We start from the raw sequence: 16,968 nt of genomic DNA, 5'->3' as shown, positions 1-16,968 counted from the left end.
GCGGGGCTTCAGCGGGGGCGGGGGGCTGCGGACCCTGGAGGCGGAGCCGCGGGGCGGGACGCAGCAGCAGCCGGGGCCGGGAGCCGGAGCTGCGGGGAGCGGGGGCTGGGCAGTTCCAGCGCGGCGCTGCGTGGGCCCGGCCGGCCATGGATCCGCGGAAGGTGAGCGAGCTGCGGGCCTTTGTGAAGCTCTGCAAGGAGAGCCCGGGCCTGCTGCACAGCGAGGAGCTGCGCTTCCTGCGCGAGTGGGTGGAGAGGTGAGTCGGCGCCGCGTGCCGGGGGGGCGCCGCGGGGCCAGGGCGCGGCCCTTTCCGCGCTCTAACGGGGCGCGGCGCCGCGCTAGGGGAGCGGCGCGTGGCGGGAAGGCGAGCAGCCCTGGCTGTGTCTGGCCCCCCACCCGCGGCGGCAGCAGGAGCAGCCGCCGGGCTCGGGCGCTGCCCAGCCCATGGCGTCGCCTGGCGTGCGGCGCTGTGCAGGGGAGGCACCGCTCCGCCTCCAGCCACGGGGCGCTCGGCTTAGGGTCTAACCCGGGCTGTGGGATGACCCATGCCTTGCCCCGCGTAGCTGCAGCAGTTGTCCGTCTGGCTCACAAAATCTGCCCACGGTGTAACTGGGTAGTTCAGCGCTACAAGAGTAACTAGCAGCAAGGGGCATCCACCGTATAGCACATGTTAAAACTCCTTCAAACCAGCTCCTACTGCCAGAACTTTACCTGTCCTCCGCCATCCAAACCGGTCCACTTCCTGGTTCAGAAAGCCCAAGTAATCCGACTTTACAGTCCCAAAAGTGTGTGTGGTGGCTTACAATACAAAGTGCCCACAGTACCCCTTGCAAGACGCAGATTTATTCCTTTGCAACCATCAGTCTAGGTTCCACATAGTAAGGTACTTGCAGTATGTGTGCACTGTAGCTCTGGCTGGAAATAAAATGGATCTTAGACAGGTGCATCTCACAATGAAAATACAAGTGCTGATTGTTTGGAAACAGAAGACAAGAAATATAAGGTCTACCAAAGTCTAGTGACTTTTGCCATACAAAGAAATCTATCTATGGAACGCACCCATTTGGTTCCAACAGCTAGTTCCCTCTTGATGCTACAGAAGAACTTGGGAAGAAGAAAATAAGTCATTGCTGATATTTTCCTCAGAGAGGGAAGAAAGAATTATTGATTTGAAATCTGTCAGTAAGTAAAAAAGACACAGTTTTAAAAAGCACACTCTTTTCTGATACTATTTTGCCCACTATTTTTACAGGTAACATCTAAGATAACATGTAGAAGACTAAATGAAAAACATTTTTTTAGTATACTACTTACATTTTACAGCATTTCACATATTTTGAGCAAATGAACCAGTCTTTGAAAATGTTTCTAACACATTTCCTTTTTTCATTAAGCATTATAGTGGCATTAAAATGTTGTGAAAAGCATTAGATGGATGCACGTGGATCTTAATTTCTTGGTATGGTCCATGTTGGTGCTGTAATTATTCGAGCTATTTAGAACTCAACTATTGGCTTTGTTTCACGGATTGTGCAGAAGAGCAAGCAAGCGTCCCTGTGGGCTGTAGGCACGTGCAGTGTAGCCTCAACTAGTCATTTGTGTTGCTCACATTTGCTGAACCGTTGGCTGTTAAGGGAGTTATGGTGATATCTCTCTGGGTTGGCTTAAAGAAATGCTTAGAAGAGAAATTGAACCTGAAGTCTGAAAGCCAGTTAGAAGGTACTGTTGCCATATGCACTGCATTCCCACCTGCAACATAAAATGAGCAAAGTAGTTGTACCCAAGGGTATATGCACAAAGAGGGTGCTGTGTGCTGGCCCACCCTGGCGCTCCACTTGGGCGTTGCCAAGTGGCCGCAGTGCTGGTTCCTCTCCGCCCAGCCCAGCCCCTCCCCGCCTGCTCCTCTCAGCTGGTGGACCAAGGGCTGCCTTCTCCCTGCCCCCTCTCCCCCTCGCTCCTCTGGCCATGAGCTGAGGGCTTCTGCCAGTGACCAGGGAAGGGGAGCCCTTAGCCGCTGCTGCCCTGCTCCAGCCCCAGCTTCTCCCCCAGAGGCTTGTACCACTTGGGGGGGGAGGGGCTCAGCGGCAGGCCCGGGAGTTTCTGGCTGCTGTGCGCTGCAGACAGCTGGGCTCCCCAAATGGCGCAGTTCCTGCCTCCTCCCTGGGTTCTCAGGCCCCTGCCAGCCCTGGGACAGCACTGGTGGGAGGGTGCTGTGCATGCAGCTCTCCCCGCCCTGTGCGCCTGTCCCATCCCTGCCATTATTCGAATGCGGAGGCTGGGGAGTGTGGGGGTTCCAAACCATGCTGGGCAGGAGACAGCACCGGCACCCAGTGGACAGATAACCCGACCAGTGGGTGCTGCTTGCTCCAGGTGAGCCCCCTCTGCCTGGGCCCCATGAAGCAACTGGAGTCCCTTCTTTCCAGCACCCTTAGGGGAGACCCAGTGCCCCCTGCCCCATCCCCCCACCAGTTCCCCTGGGGGTGTCTGGATCTCCCCCAGTTCTCCCTGCCCCATTCCCCTCCACCAGTGCCCCTGGTCTAGGGAGGGATGTGGGTCGGGTCCTGTTCAGTTTGGTCTGGGGAGGGATTTGGAGGGTCAGCGTGGTCTTTTGGGGGCCCAGCTGGCTCTGATCCTTGTCTCTGTGTGCCGCTCGGCCTGCAGGGGTGGGAAAGGACTAGCAAGACTAGTATGAATAATGACACTGTAAATAAAATGTATTTAAGTTTTTCATATTTTTTATTTTTAAAATGTTTTAAACAGTTTTTAAATTCACCCCAATTTCATACAAACATTTAATTCAAGCCCTGGTAGCTCATATGAGAAATAGTGTGATATTTCCCTTTTAGTGGGAGCAGCACATGGCTGGTGTTTTGGCCAGTTTTGACTTTTGTTAGCTGTTTTTACACACATTCCCTCCCCTGCACGCATGCACACACACACACACACAGAGTCTCCCCTGCCCCAACATACACACCAGGGCTCCCTGCATCCAGGTCACTTTCGCCACGTGGGCTGTGCTATGAGGCATCAGGAGCTGCTTCTCTTGTACCTTCTCCTTATGCAGCCCAGGCAGGGAAAGTGACCCGGGTGCAGGGAGCCCTGGTGTTGCTCCTCGCTCCTCCCCCCTCAGAGCTCTGTAGGGGTGTGTGGGGCAGAGGAGTAGCAGTCCAGGGGGGCAAGCAGCAATGCCAGCTGCTTCATGCATCTAAGTCAGTTTCCCCTTGTGGGTGCAGGAGGGGGATGCAGGAGTTAGGAATGAAGGGGGTTAGGGGAGTTGGTGGGGGGGAGGGGGGAGAGCAAGCCTTTGGGGCGAAGGGAGGGGAGCCTTGGGAGCCCTGTGGGGCCGGGGTAATGGGGGGGCACCACACCCCCAGGGGCACCAAAATGCAGGTTCACCCAGGGTGCCATTTTCCCTAAGGGTGGCCCTGAATCATAGACTATCAGGGTTGGAAGGGGCCTCAGGAGGTCATCTAGTCCAACCCCCTGCTCAAAGCAGGACCAATCCCCAGTTTTTGCCCCAGATCCCTAAATGGCCCCCTCAGGGATTGAACTCACAACCCTGGGTTTAGCAGGCCAATGCTCAAACCAGTGAGCTGTTCCTCCTCCTTGTTGAAGAAGGTGCAATTTGTGTTTCAGGCCCTCACCAGGGGCCCATACCACCAGGCACTAATACCTGTCCCCAGTACTGTATACAGTACTGTTTGTTATATAATGTACTTACGTGCCCTATTACTGCTTATTGAGCTAAAGCGGTGTTTCTCAAACTGGGGGTTGCGATCCCAAGGGTGGTCGTGGGGGGGGTGTCACAAGCAGGGCCAGCATTAGGGAGTAGGAAGCAGGGCAGTTGCCTGGATCCCCATGTCACAGAGGAACTTGCATAGCTAATTTACATGTTTCAGCCCTGCTCTCTGCTGAAGCCTGGACCCCTGAACAGGGCAGAAGCCCTTCACCTTGAGCTTAAGGTAGGGAGTTGCAGTTTTTTCAGGGAGGTGGGGGTCACAATTTTTTTTTAAGTCCAAAGGGGTTGCCAGCACAAAAAGGTTGAGAAACACTGAGTTAGACCATTCAAACACTGGTTCTCCTTCCCTGTTGCTCATCCAAAGTCTTAATGCAGCGTGTTTATGCTACGTAAATACTACTAATCTAGTGTTAAAGAAACACTTGAGTAGTCTAGCTGATATCTATCCAGTGTTTCATTTGCATTTGATAGTATTTTGTGTATGTCAGTATTTCTGTTGTTAGTTTCTTTTATTTGTGTGGACATCTCACATACGATTTTTTGTTTGGTTGAGGGTTTTTTTTATATAGCAAAGCATGAATGGGTTTAGTGTGCCATTTTCAAATGCCTAGTTTTTCATTACCTGGTTCCTTCCATCAGAAGGTCTGTGTTCTTAATGGGTGAAAACTGCTAGCATTTTTTTAAATGCTGCATTATCTAAAGATCAAAAAAGATCTAACAAAATTATATCCAACTTTCTCCAAAACTTATCTATAGGTCAGAGAGCAGCATGACCCACTTCTGCCTTTTTTTAAAAAAAAGCACATTTCTTTTTAAAAATGAGTGTCTTAAATAGAGAGCTTAAAATGCAGGGGTTAACTGAGTCAAAACTAACTATTGCTGCATTAAGCTAGATACTAGGGCTGGTGTGCATCTTCTTTTTGCTGTTTGGTGCTTTCCCTTTGACAGATGTTAAGTGGTGGGTTGGTTCCATTTCAGCTTTTCTTGGGACAGTCCTTTCTCTTTCACTAAAACCCTGCTGAAAAGGCTGCACTTCAATAACTTTTGTTTCCCTCCTTTTTTAAAAAAAGTATGGGAGGGACGATACCACCTGCTCCGGACGATGCCCCTGCAGAAACAATGAAGGTAAGAGATAAACATAAGGACTCTGTGGTGCCTCCCCCCCCCACCACCCCAAAAAAAAAACTTGCTGTCAGAATTTGCGCGAAGAATGGGACAAGTGGGTTTGTTTAAAACTTCCAAAGAAGGTAACTGGAAACATCAAGGAATTTTGAATATTTGGTGCTGGATTGTGACAATTTCAGAGATTGAAGGGTGCTATTATATGCCTTTTGTTAAAAGTGCCTTCAGACTTGCCACACACCATTCTGTCTAATGTACCTGACCTCTTATTTATTATTTGTATTACCATAGTGCCCAGGTGTTCTAGTCATGGTCCAGGACCCCAGTGTGCCAGCTGCAGTACAAACAAAAATATGGTCCCTGCCCCAAAGAGCTTACAATCTAAGTATAAGAGAAGAGACAACAGATGAGTACATACAGGAATGTAAGGACACAATGAGACAGTGTTGGTCAGCTTGATAGATAGTGGTATCGGTGCACCAGTGACTTACCTATCATCAAGTTTTTGTAGGCATCATGGCAAAGGAGAGCTGGCGGATGATGATGAGGTAGCTTTAGATTTTTATTAGGAGCTTTTCCCAAATATGAGTGGCAGCGTGGGAGAAAGGACAAAGGTGCTTGTTGGAAAATGTAACCAGTACACAGTGGAGCCTGGAATCAACATCTGGACAGTGTACAAAAAGATAAGGTGGAGAATGGGCCATGAAGGGCCTTGAAAGTGAAGCCAAGGAACTTATATTTGATGCATAAGCGGTGGGAGAAGCTCATGGGCGGATGCTAAAAAGTGTTATGGCCTGAGCAACAGACTAAGAAAATGATCTCTGCATCAGCATTCTGAATGGATATGAGTGGAGCATGATTACACTGTCAAAGACATAGAAAAGGATGCTGCAGTAATTGAGACACAAGCTGAGTTTTAGCTGTACGGTTGGATAGGAAAAGCTGTTTTAGATACTATGGAAAGAGGATCTCTGACCACAAATCAGCACATCTGTGGGCAAGAGAAATCCAGTTTCTGTGGTTGATTCAAACCTTGGTTCTGCTGAGACTGGAAGTAAGGGGCAAATTAGTGTTCATTGCAATGTTGGCTCTAGTGATGTGGCTGATACTATGTGGGCCAACTTACTTTAAAGTTATTAAAACATAAACCCTGAAGGAAAGTTTGACAGCAATTTACAGGTCAGAAATTGGCATGAGTGCAGGAAAGTGAGGAGAAGGGTTTTATGTCGTACTTTTAAAACTACAAATAAAACTCCTTAGCCATACATGGGATACCTTTAGCTGCTGAAGACTTTGTAGTGGAGTTTTCTGATGCCTTGGGATTGTTGGCCTGGAAAAGGAGTACTTGACCATAGATAACATGTACGTACAGATTTCTGTCCTCCCTTTATTAGGACAAAACGGAGAAGCAGCCAGAGGAGCCAGTTAAGCCACCAGAGCCTGAGAGTGAAGAGAGTGACGTGGGTGAGGAAGTAACTGTTACTGCAACTATTCATCAATTTGAACATGAATGTAGCACTATCATATTTGTAGGTGGAAGAATTTAATTTTCCACATTTAAGGATTTGAACACTACTTTTCTCTCTGCAGAAATTGATAACGAGGGAGTGATTGAACCAGACAAGGATGATCCCCAAGAAATGGGAGACGAAAATGTGGAGGTAAACACAACATCTTCAACTTCCATTGCATTGGAGGAGTTGCTGCTTCTGTATGGTTTTTGGTTTTGTGTTTTTTGGGGGGAGGGAGGAGTTGAGTGAAAATCAAACTCATAGGAAACATACATTAGTTAGACAGCCAGTCATTGCTTTTAATGCCTTCAGTTCTCCCTCTTCCCTTCTCCTGAACAGGAAACTTATCCATTGAAAGTTAAGGTCTCTCCTAATTAAAAGCCTGCTTCCATCAGAGACATCACCAAAACTCCCATTATCTTTGGTGAGAATCATCGCTGGACATAAAAATGAGCCACTAAACATTTTTAAAATGTCTGATTGAAAACTAAATATAGAAATCCCACACAAACAAATGAAAAATAATATTTGAGTGTCCTCCTATTCCGTATGAGCAGTGTGTTGCTCTCCTCCCTTCCTTTTTGAAATTGAATTAAATATACTTGGGAGTCTCTGCTTGCTTAACTGTGAGTCTTTAGCCCAAATTAGGCAGAAGACCCTAGAGTTAGAGAACATTAGTTCCCTTTCCTGACCACCATCTAAGTTTGCTGCTTTTGGTCTTGACTTTGTTTCATAGGTAACTGAAGAGATGATGGACGAGGCCAATGAGAAGAAGATGGAGGGCATTCATGCCCTAGGTGAAGGTGAGGGGTTCTGTACCTTAGCACATACCTTGGACGGTGTAGCTGTTATCATCTGCTGTTTTCACTTGCTTTCACTGACAAGTCTGGAAAATCTGACTTAAAGCATCCTGGAATCCTTCCAGTCTGCAGGAAGGAGTGGGGCTAGGTAATGGATTGTTTAAAAGCTTCTGCTGGTGGAATTCATTCCTTGTATTGAGTTCCAGATATAATTTGTTGTCTTAATGAGAGATGCCTAGAAGCATGGTAATACTGAAGTTCAATGGGGGAGCCCTGGTTTTCACACCCTGCTTTTTGGTTGTGGATACCACTCTTCTTGCCTGCCAGAACTTCTTGTTTTACACCCTCCACTCCCTCGTTGGTATCCTGGCACAACACAACTTCATTTTGTATATAAGATTCTGTATAAATTGTATTCTGAAACACCTTAGTTAAATAAACAAATGAAGGATTAGCCCAGGAAAAGAAGAGAAGGTGGGGAGGGTAGGGGGGAAACCAGCAGAGAACAAAGCTCTTAAATTCACACTGGTAAAATTGCTACTGGTCAAACTGATGAAGAGAGTACTCTGTTTCTGCAGCCTGGTTGTGTACTGTTGGGGAACCTGATGTGGCTCTATGGAATGTCCATTTTAAAAAACATGTGTCCATCTTGCCCAAGTCTGTTTTAACAGCAGCATGTGTTGTGTCCTTGGCGGTCCATATGCTTTAGCTCTGAATCTTGATGTCTTCATGATTTCCTTGCTCTGCTGCCTTCCACTGTTTTGGAATGTTTTTGTTGCTAATCTCAAAGTGGCCTGACATGCAAATAGTCTTATTTAAAGGGATCCTTTGAATTTAAGAGTATTTTAGGAGGTATTTCTTTCTTACTAAAAACACATTAAATTTAAAATTCTCCATTTTAATAGTGGTTAAAAGTAAATTTGGGCTGTCTTTCTAGGGATTATTAATTTTTGTCCAAAACATCTGACATTAGTTTTCTATAGGGAATTGTTAAATATATCCATTTAACTTTTATTTTAAAATTGACTAAATTTCAAGTTGGTTTTGTGTACTACATCCATCCATGAGTTCCCATGCGTGTTTTTGTTTTACCATTGCACTTCCAATTTTTAAGTGTTTTTCTTTCCCCTGTTGCTGTGTGGAAGACCCGCATAAATAAAAGGGGAAACTGAATAAATGACTAGTCAAAAAAAGTCAGATGTGCAAAGTACATTGAGATAATCTATTTCATTGTAATTTTGGGTCGTGTTGGTTTTCAGCAATACCAGTAAACTTTAAGACAAATGTGACTTTCTTCTTATGTTGATGGTACACAACACCCAGTAGATGACGGAAATCTGGATTTTTATCTCACTGTGGGGTTATTGAAGCTTTACTGGTACTTGCCTTTCAGGTGAACTTCAGAAAGCCATTGACTTGTTCACTGAAGCAATCAAGTTGAATCCTCATTTAGCCATCTTGTATGCTAAGCGAGCCAGGTGAGTGATATATAGACCAGGGATTTGTTTTCCTCTACATAACCTGGTCTTTTTAAAGGAGCCATGATGGACTGGAAAGCTGAGATTCCAGCTCGTTTATAATTTGAGGGGAGGCTTAAGGAGGAAAAGACATTATCTGTGTAAAGAGTGGGGGGGGAAGCAAAATAGCTTTTAGTTTCACATCATTCATGGGAGTTACTGGACTGCAAGCCAGATGTGATAGACTGTCTCCTATTACATTGTTCAGTCACTATTTTTTCCATTCCTCACGTGGTTGGAAGGTTATGGATGAATCATAAGAGGAAATGCATTATTTGTAGTTGCAAGAGCAGCCATATGAAGGATTTCTGGAATAGCTGAAATGGCTTGTCTGCTCTGTAAAACATGATAATATATGCCTTCTTTGGGACTTCCAGTTTGAAAGATGCAGGATAACAAACTCTTATAACTCATCACGGACTGTGAAATCTGGTCTTTTGTGTGCTTTTAGGCTATGCTATACTATACAGATTTACAGGGGAGACCAGCGTTTCTCAAATTGGGGGTCCTGGCACAAAAGAGTTGCTGGGGATCACAAGGTTATTTTAGGGGGGTTGCTGTATTGCCACCCTTAGTTCTGTGCTGCCTTCAGAGCTGGGCTGCTGGAGAGTAGCAGCTATTGGCCAGATACCCAGCCCTGAAGGCAGCGCCCTGCCAGCGGCAGCACAGAAATAAAGGTGGCAACACCATACCATTCCACCCTTCCTTCTGCACCTCTGTCTTCAAAGCTGGGTGGCTGGAGGGTGGCGGCTGCTGAAGAAGGGGCCAGTTCTGCAGGCAACAGCAAAGAAGTAAAGGTGGCATTACTATACCATGCCATCCTTACTTCTGTGCTGCTGTTGGCAATGGCTCTGCCTTCAGAGCTGGGCTCCCTGCCAGCAGCCACCACTCTCCAGTTGCCCAGCTCTGAAGGCAGCACTGCCACCAGCAGCAGCGTAGAAATAAGTTAGGGTGGCAGTAATTCAACCCCCCACTTCCCAATAACCTTGTGACCCCTTCTATTCCCCCCCCCCTTTTTGGGTCATGATCCCTACAATTTCAACACCCTGAAATTTCAGATTTAAATAGCTGAAATCATGAAATTTACTATTTTTAAAATCCTATGACTGTGAAATTGACAAGTGGACTGTGAATTTGGTAGGGCCCTACTTCTAAGGAAAATCTAAAGATTCTTGTGTTATAGTTAACAAGAAGACCATCTGCAATTAACTTTGTTTAGATTTTTTTTTCTCGCTTAGATATGAAAATTACTTCCTGGGTCATCCAGTCCAGCTAACCTTCACTTTCTGTTCTGACCAATTGAGCATTGTTCTGTGTGCATGTGTATAGCTATATGTGTGGCCCATCATTGTGAAATCATTGAGATTGCTATACAAAACCAAATAAATTAGAAGTTAAATAACTTAACAGTCTATACCCTCCATTTATCCATCAATAAGCATGTCTTGCCATTATAATATGTTATAGACCTCACAACACACAACCCTGGTGGTTTTGTCTGGTATGGTGGATGTATCAACCCTAACTACTCAATGAAGTTTTTGTATATTTTTTTAATGTTGTAGGTGGGGTTCTACAAAGTGTGGGGCAGACTTGTGGTGGGTAGTAGATGAAGAATACTGTCTGTCAAAAGCTGTGTATTAACCATTGTGTCAGAAGTTGCATGTGAACTCTTCTGCTGTAAGGTAAAACCTGACAGAAAAATGTACCTCCTGACCGAAGGTTTTACATCGACGTAGCCTTATTGATCAGGCTTCTGTGCACCCAGTCTCCTCTACCTCAGAAAATCACTTTTGTACACCTCTGTATCAATCAAGTCTGTGTGTGTAGCCCACAAACTTCCAGTTATAACATGAGTAGCTGCTAAAGATGTCCCCAGATACAGCATTTGGGGTTTTTTAAAGCTACTGGCTGCATTAAATATCCTCAGGATCCACCTCTATCAAGCTTTGTCTGGATTGGTCAACAATGAAAAGTAAGAAACAAGGAAAAATTTCGACCAGTGCCCAGATTCATATTATAAATTTGTCTCATTTCTCTCCATAAAAAGACTGCACAGAAAATATAAAAGGGCATAAAAACTGTATGAAACGTAACATCACTTGGTTGCCTACTTCTGGAGAAATAAAGGGATTTATGCCCTGTTTTAGAATACAGTCCCTAACTCTGGAGTGGTTACCAGGTACGTCCATAATTCATTGCTTGAGACCAGATCTTGATCGTGCAAATGCAACTCCCCTTTTCTATCTGGCTTGCACTGTATTTCCAGCCTAGCTTATGAAAATGTGGGACTCTTACAGTATCACACAGAAATGTATAGCATCAAACAAACTCTTAATTCTTCAACATCTTTAAAAATCTTCCTGCAACACTTTTGATAAAATGATGTGAGAGGTGGAAATTTTAAGTGGCTCATAACTACTGTGACAAAGTTCCTCCTCTGCCTTGGTGGGTTCTGCGCTTTCTGGCGGATTTGTTCGCCTCAGACGTTTACAGCAGTCCTCAGTTTGGCTCCTTTGTTAGTGGCACAAACCTGTTGTTTACTTGGCTAACCTCATCACTGGCCAGCATGGGGAAAAGTAGAACACTCCCCCACAGTCTCTGCTGCCCCACCTAATGGGTTGGGGAACAGGCCAGAGACCTTCCCCACAGTCCAGATCAACTCCTCTTATATCAAATAGGGGGATGGGGGGAACCCAGGCCCGCCCTCTACTCCGGGTTCTAGCCCAGGGCCCTGTGGATTGCAGCTGTCTATAGTGTCTCCTGTAACAGCTGCATGACAGCTACAACTCCCTGGGCTACTTCCCTGTGGCCTCCTCCCAACACCGTCTTTGTCCTAACCACCAGACCTTCCTCGTGATGTCCGATAACACTTGTACTTCTCAGTCCTCCAGCAGTCCTCACTCTCAGCTTCTTGCTCCCAGCTCCTCGCACGTGCCTCACTAACTGAACTGAGGTCCTTTTTAAAACCAGGTGCCCTGATTAGCCTGCCTTAATTGGTTCCATCAACTTCCTGATTGTTCTGGAACAGCCATTATCTTACTCAGGGGAAAGGGACCTGCTTAATCTGGGGCTAATATATCTACCTTCTACTACTTTCTTGTAGCATTCTCGCCTGACCCTGTCACACCACATAACTTATTTCCTTGCTAATTAATCACTGATTAATTTGATAACAAAACTTAAACTTTATAAAATGTGTGGTTATTTACATGGTGTAGCAGTAGACTATCAGGAGTTGGTGAATTTCTTGATGGTAGATTATGAGGAGGGATAGGAGCTGGCTGCAGTATAAAGGTTAAAGCTTTATATGATGCATGGACTACAGGGAGAAGCTGCTGCTTTTGAAAATGACTTTTCTGTTAACAACCGCAGTTGAGAACTTCTTACTTTTCACGGTTGGCTCTCCATTTCTGCACTGGTTCTTGACAGCCTCCTTAAAACACTAAGAAAGGATTTTGTAGCCGTTGGCATGTTCTTGATTCTGCCTTCCCCAAGGTCATTTTTAGTCCAAGGTACCTTCCAGTCATAGTCCTTATGCAGCAGTGTCCAGGACAAAATTGCAACTATTGAAACAGGAAAAAATTGTGAAATAAAACGTGCTCTCCTAGATGAATATTACAAAAAGCTTTGCTAAGCAGTCCCAAAGCTAAAGTTTATAGAATACCCCATAGGTAACATTTTGGTATAGCTGAAAATATCCTGTGTACTTGTAGCCTAAAGCAGGGGCAGGCAAACTTTTTGGCCTGAGGGCCACATCGGGTTTCTGAAATTGTATGGAGGGCTGGTTTGGGGAGGCAACAGTCAGGTGTGGCCCAGCCCCCCGGGACTCCTGCCCCATCCAACCACCCCTTCTCCCTGTCCCCTGGCCGCTCCCGGGACCCCTGCCCCCATTCAACCCCCTTGTTCCACACCCTCTGACCACCCTAACCCCTATCCACACCCACGTACCCTGACCACCACCCTGAACTCCCCTGCCCTCTATCCAACCCCCCTGCTCCCTGTCCCCTTACTGCACTGCCTGGAGCACTGGTGGCTGGCGGCTCTACAGCTGCGCTGTGCAGAGCACCAGGACAGGCAGCTATGCTGCCTGGCTGGAGCCAGCCATGCCACCACACAGCCAGAGCCCCGCTGCCCACTGAGCTGAGGCTGCAGGGTAGGAGCTGGGGGCTAGCCTCCTGGGCCAGGAGCTCAGGGGCCGGGCAGGAGGGGCCCGTGGGCTGTAGTTTGCCCACCTCCGGCCTAAAGGTTTCTGTCCCAGCTTTCCATGTTGGAGACCCAAAATGTTACATGGTCTTCAAGGTTTCTGTTTGGTCCCATTGTATGTCCATTTAGCCAAAAACATCTTTTCACATACAGTACTGGTCATAAGGCCCTTCATTTGTCCACAACCATCTAGTTATAACCGATGCGACAAGCTATAAATTATCATGTTCTGAAACTAGACCATAATACTAAAACCAATTTGAAAGCCTTAATTTCTTGTACCCAACCTGGAATAGGCCTTTATTCCTTAAATACCCGCTGTTTCCGTCACTAATGGTTTTCTGCCTCTTTGGGATAGGCCTGCCAAAAGCTTTTTTGGTCTGGTTCCTTTCAGAAGAAAAATTAGAGTGAACAAAATCCAGATTGGTTTTTGAATACTGAAATTACTCTCTGAATAAAAACCACATAGAAAACATCAGTAGTTTAAGGACACTGACTTACCATAAGTCATTCATCCAAGCACAGCTTTCTGTCCAGTCTGGGTCATTGGCCAGTGCTCCATGTAGTCTACCCTCAAACCCAGCATCCCTGTTAACCTCTCAGTTCACTGTTTTATGAACTGGCCCTTCGCACCATCTTTGTCTGGTTCCTACCACCAATTGAGAAATTTCTTCCCTTGCTGATCCCAACTTTACCATGCATCTGAGTTGTGTGTTTAGGACTAGGAAACCTTTTTAACACAGGACATAGAACTTTAACTCTCTGCATCCTTGTATTTCCTTGTCTTCCTTCCACCCTCAAGTGGTTCTTGCTGATCAAGACTGAGGCACACTGATGAAAACTTGCACTACCCTTTCTCATGATTCACCTGTCCAGCAGCTACATGGCAAACTTCAGTAACCAAGACAGAATTCTCACCAGTGCAAAATCTTTTGTCTTTAGAATTCTTTAAATATATTCCATTTAGTTTTCTTGCCTGTGAGAGTTTGTTTTTAAATATGTACAATAAATCTTGTCCTTTTTGTCAGTGTCTTTGTGAAACTACAGAAGCCAAATGCTGCCATTAGAGACTGTGACAGAGCCATTCAAATAAACCCAGATTCAGCACAGACCTACAAGTGGCGAGGGAAAGCTCACAGGTAAAGAATTGCAGCCATGTTTCACCTCTCCCTTTGCTCATTAGTGAGGGAGGCAATTTTTGTTTTTTCTAATCTAATCCATTACAGATTGTGAATTGTTTATCTATCTGATGTTTTGTGGGGAGGAAGGAGATGATTTAATGGGAATGTAAATGTTTCTGGTACTAAATGTCCTTTTATTAGCCATCACCAAAATCTTCTGTTTGGTCATTGAACATTCTTAACTGTAAGGATATGATTTTTATCTGTGTGATTTGGAATCATGAACTGGTATAACATGAATTTTGCTAGTCTTTCATGCCAAAGAATCCTAACATACTTTATACTAGTAAAAGTAAACTTGTTTAGGACTAGTAATGAAGGCTCCTCTCTAAAATGTCCAAAAACCTGTAATGAAATACTATAATTTTTGTAAATTAATTTAGTTTTTGTAATATAAGTATTAAATGTAATAAGGAATTAACAATTAAATGGGTAGGTGTTATGACAACCTTTTTAAAAAATAGGATGAAGTTTTGAATGAGTTTGGCCAATTTTCACTACTTGAATAGCAATTTTAAGCAAAGTTCAGTAAATTCTGTAATTACTTTTTATGGTGTTGTCTTAGTTAACTGTCTTATTCTCTCTGCATCCACACATCTCAAGAATGATGATCTTCTAAAGTTTTTAAACTTGTTTTGGAGGTGTATAACAGTTAAGGAGGAACAAACTAAACTGTTACTAAAAAAAAGCTACTTAAACAACTGTGAAACTCAATTTTTGCTGCTTGCTTTTGGGCAAGCTTATTGGTTCTACATACATCTCTTAACAGGGTCCATAGTGGATGGTATCTGCTTAAGATAGCAGACCATCACTAGGATAACAGTGCTATTTGCAGAACTGGTAATGAAACATTAGCAAAGTTTTCTAAAGGACTTTGAAAATGTCTAATATGTATTCTCATTTAATGAATATTCAGGAACTCTGCTCTTTGGAAAGTGTATTATAGACTCTTTAAGGATTTCTGGTCATCAGGACCAGAGTTTTTCATCATCCTAAAAATTGCACCTTTAGCAACGTCATGATTCCAGTGTTCCCTTGAATCATGTTGGGGCATTGGTTCAGTACCAAGAACATCGCGCTAAATTATGAGATCTGGACAGATGACAATCTGCAATGTTTTAACTTGAGAACTACTTACAAGACCATGGAGGCTCTCCCCTTAACATATCGGAATATTAAAACTTTCCTTGATGTGGTTGACTCTAATACACCCTGAAGTAGTGTTAGAGCGCCTGATAGAGTGGGGGAATTTCCATGCTTTATGATTCTGTTCCTGGCTGTGCCACTAGCCTGCTGGTTAAGTTATTGCACCTCAGTTCCATTTTCACGATCCATAAAATGGGGATATTTGCCATCTTTGTGTATCACGTTAAGATCTATAGGCAAAAAGTGCTGTGTAAGAGTCAGGTGGTGTTATCCTTAATATAATTGGCCAAGCAAAACGAGGCTCAAGGCTCATTGACCAAGTGAAGCAAGGCTCTGAACTCAAACTAATGGCACTTCTCTGTCCTCTTTCTGTCAGTATGTAATGTGATAACTTTTGAAAACTGCATCTGAACAATTCCAAAATTGTAGGAAATTCTCTGTGTATCAATGCGCAGAACCGTATTGATTTTTGGGAAAATTGAAAAAGCCTAACTTCTACTAAAATAACCATTTGGTTACTCATGATATAGTGGTGAGGCAGTGACCTTAGGGTTAGAAAATAGTGGTTAGGGTGCTAGGGAGCTGCTTCTGCGTGCACCACCAAATGGACACTATGTGGGCCTGATTTTAGTTGAAATCAGGTTGCTGAAAGCCCCTCAAGCTAGGCCCGTTCGGCTCCCTCCCCGCTTTGATCAGAACCATATTGATTTTGGTGAAAACTAGAAAAGCAAGCTTTTCTGGATTTCTGACTTTCACCAAAATCAACAAGGTGTTCTGACCAGAGTGGGCGGACAAGGGCCTAGCCGGGTGTACAGCTCAGCCTATGGAAGCAACAAACTCTTTGACAATAGATACTGTTATTTACTTTAAAATTTTAATTGACTATACAATACCTTGCCACTTTGGGTAGGGAGAACCTTGTTTTTCACAATAGCAACCTCTTTTCTGCTGTTCAGAGGAATGGCACTAATTGGCTTCACAGCACCCATTTGGCTTCTCTTGAAGCAAAAGTGGCAGTTGTGTTGTAGGAGTATAAAGTAGCAGGGAAGTATCCCCTAAGTGTTTCATGCCCCTGGGGCTCTCTTTCCATGACCTACAGTAATTATCACCAAGTCTTGACTTTTCTGTGACCATTCAGGTGCGCATTTGTGTGTCCACTTATACAAGGTTCATGTGGATCCATGTAAAGGGACATTGACTACCACCTTGTCTGTTGCGAATTGAAGGATGAGAAGAGAGAGCACTACTAACCCCATATTGGTGTCTTCAATTCCAGACTCCTCGGTCACTGGGAGGAGGCGGCACATGACCTTGCGTTGGCATGTAAACTGGATTATGATGATGAGGCTAGTGCCATGCTGAAGGAGGTGCAGCCAAGAGTAAGTGGGGGTGGGATAATGGAATAAATTGGCTTCTTCATAGTGGCTTCTGCCTATTCTTGCTTGTTAGACTTCTGGAAGCTTCTGAAGGTTGCAAACATTTTCCTTTGGGGCTACATAAGTGCTCTTGCAGCATCAAACATTCAGAGATGAGTTTATAAAACAACTCTGTGGTTTAAACTGCCTTGATTTTTCTTTCCATTTCCAGTTGTGGGTAACTGGATCTTTGAGTGTGGTGCGTCTGCATATTCATAATTACCTGTCCCTTTCCCTCTTGTTCTTTGGAGTTATCTGAGTTTAGCAGAAAGAGCTGAGACAGTTGGAGTCCTGCATCCCTTTGTAACCCCAGCTCTGAGTATTCAGAATT

General features: G+C 44.8%; 1 protein-coding gene across 3 annotated transcripts in view; it reads left to right on the top strand.

Annotated features, from left to right (window-relative positions):
• The first annotated feature begins 44 nt into the window (after positions 1–44).
• ST13 (ST13 Hsp70 interacting protein) overlaps positions 45–16,968 on the top strand; it is a 32,728-nt gene continuing 15,804 nt past the window's right edge. The window contains exons 1-8 of one of the 3 annotated variants that reach the window (XM_074941668.1): positions 45–256; positions 4,810–4,864; positions 6,256–6,325; positions 6,452–6,522; positions 7,109–7,175; positions 8,566–8,650; positions 13,924–14,034; positions 16,499–16,601. In XM_074941668.1, coding sequence (XP_074797769.1) covers positions 147–256; positions 4,810–4,864; positions 6,256–6,325; positions 6,452–6,522; positions 7,109–7,175; positions 8,566–8,650; positions 13,924–14,034; positions 16,499–16,601 — 672 coding nt within the window. In that variant the 5' untranslated portion in view covers positions 45–146. Of the gene's footprint in view, positions 257–1,160; positions 1,183–3,939; positions 3,963–4,809; positions 4,865–6,255; positions 6,326–6,451; positions 6,523–7,108; positions 7,176–8,565; positions 8,651–13,923; positions 14,035–16,498; positions 16,602–16,968 lie in introns of those variants that run through there. The other 2 variants (XM_074941670.1, XM_074941669.1) reach the window with 2 other exon arrangements.

The sequence above is a fragment of the Natator depressus genome, chromosome 1 (genome assembly GCF_965152275.1).
Source record: "Natator depressus isolate rNatDep1 chromosome 1, rNatDep2.hap1, whole genome shotgun sequence".
In the NCBI taxonomy this organism is placed as follows: Eukaryota; Metazoa; Chordata; order Testudines; family Cheloniidae; genus Natator; species Natator depressus.
This window is presented reverse-complemented; position numbering and strand designations above follow the sequence as displayed.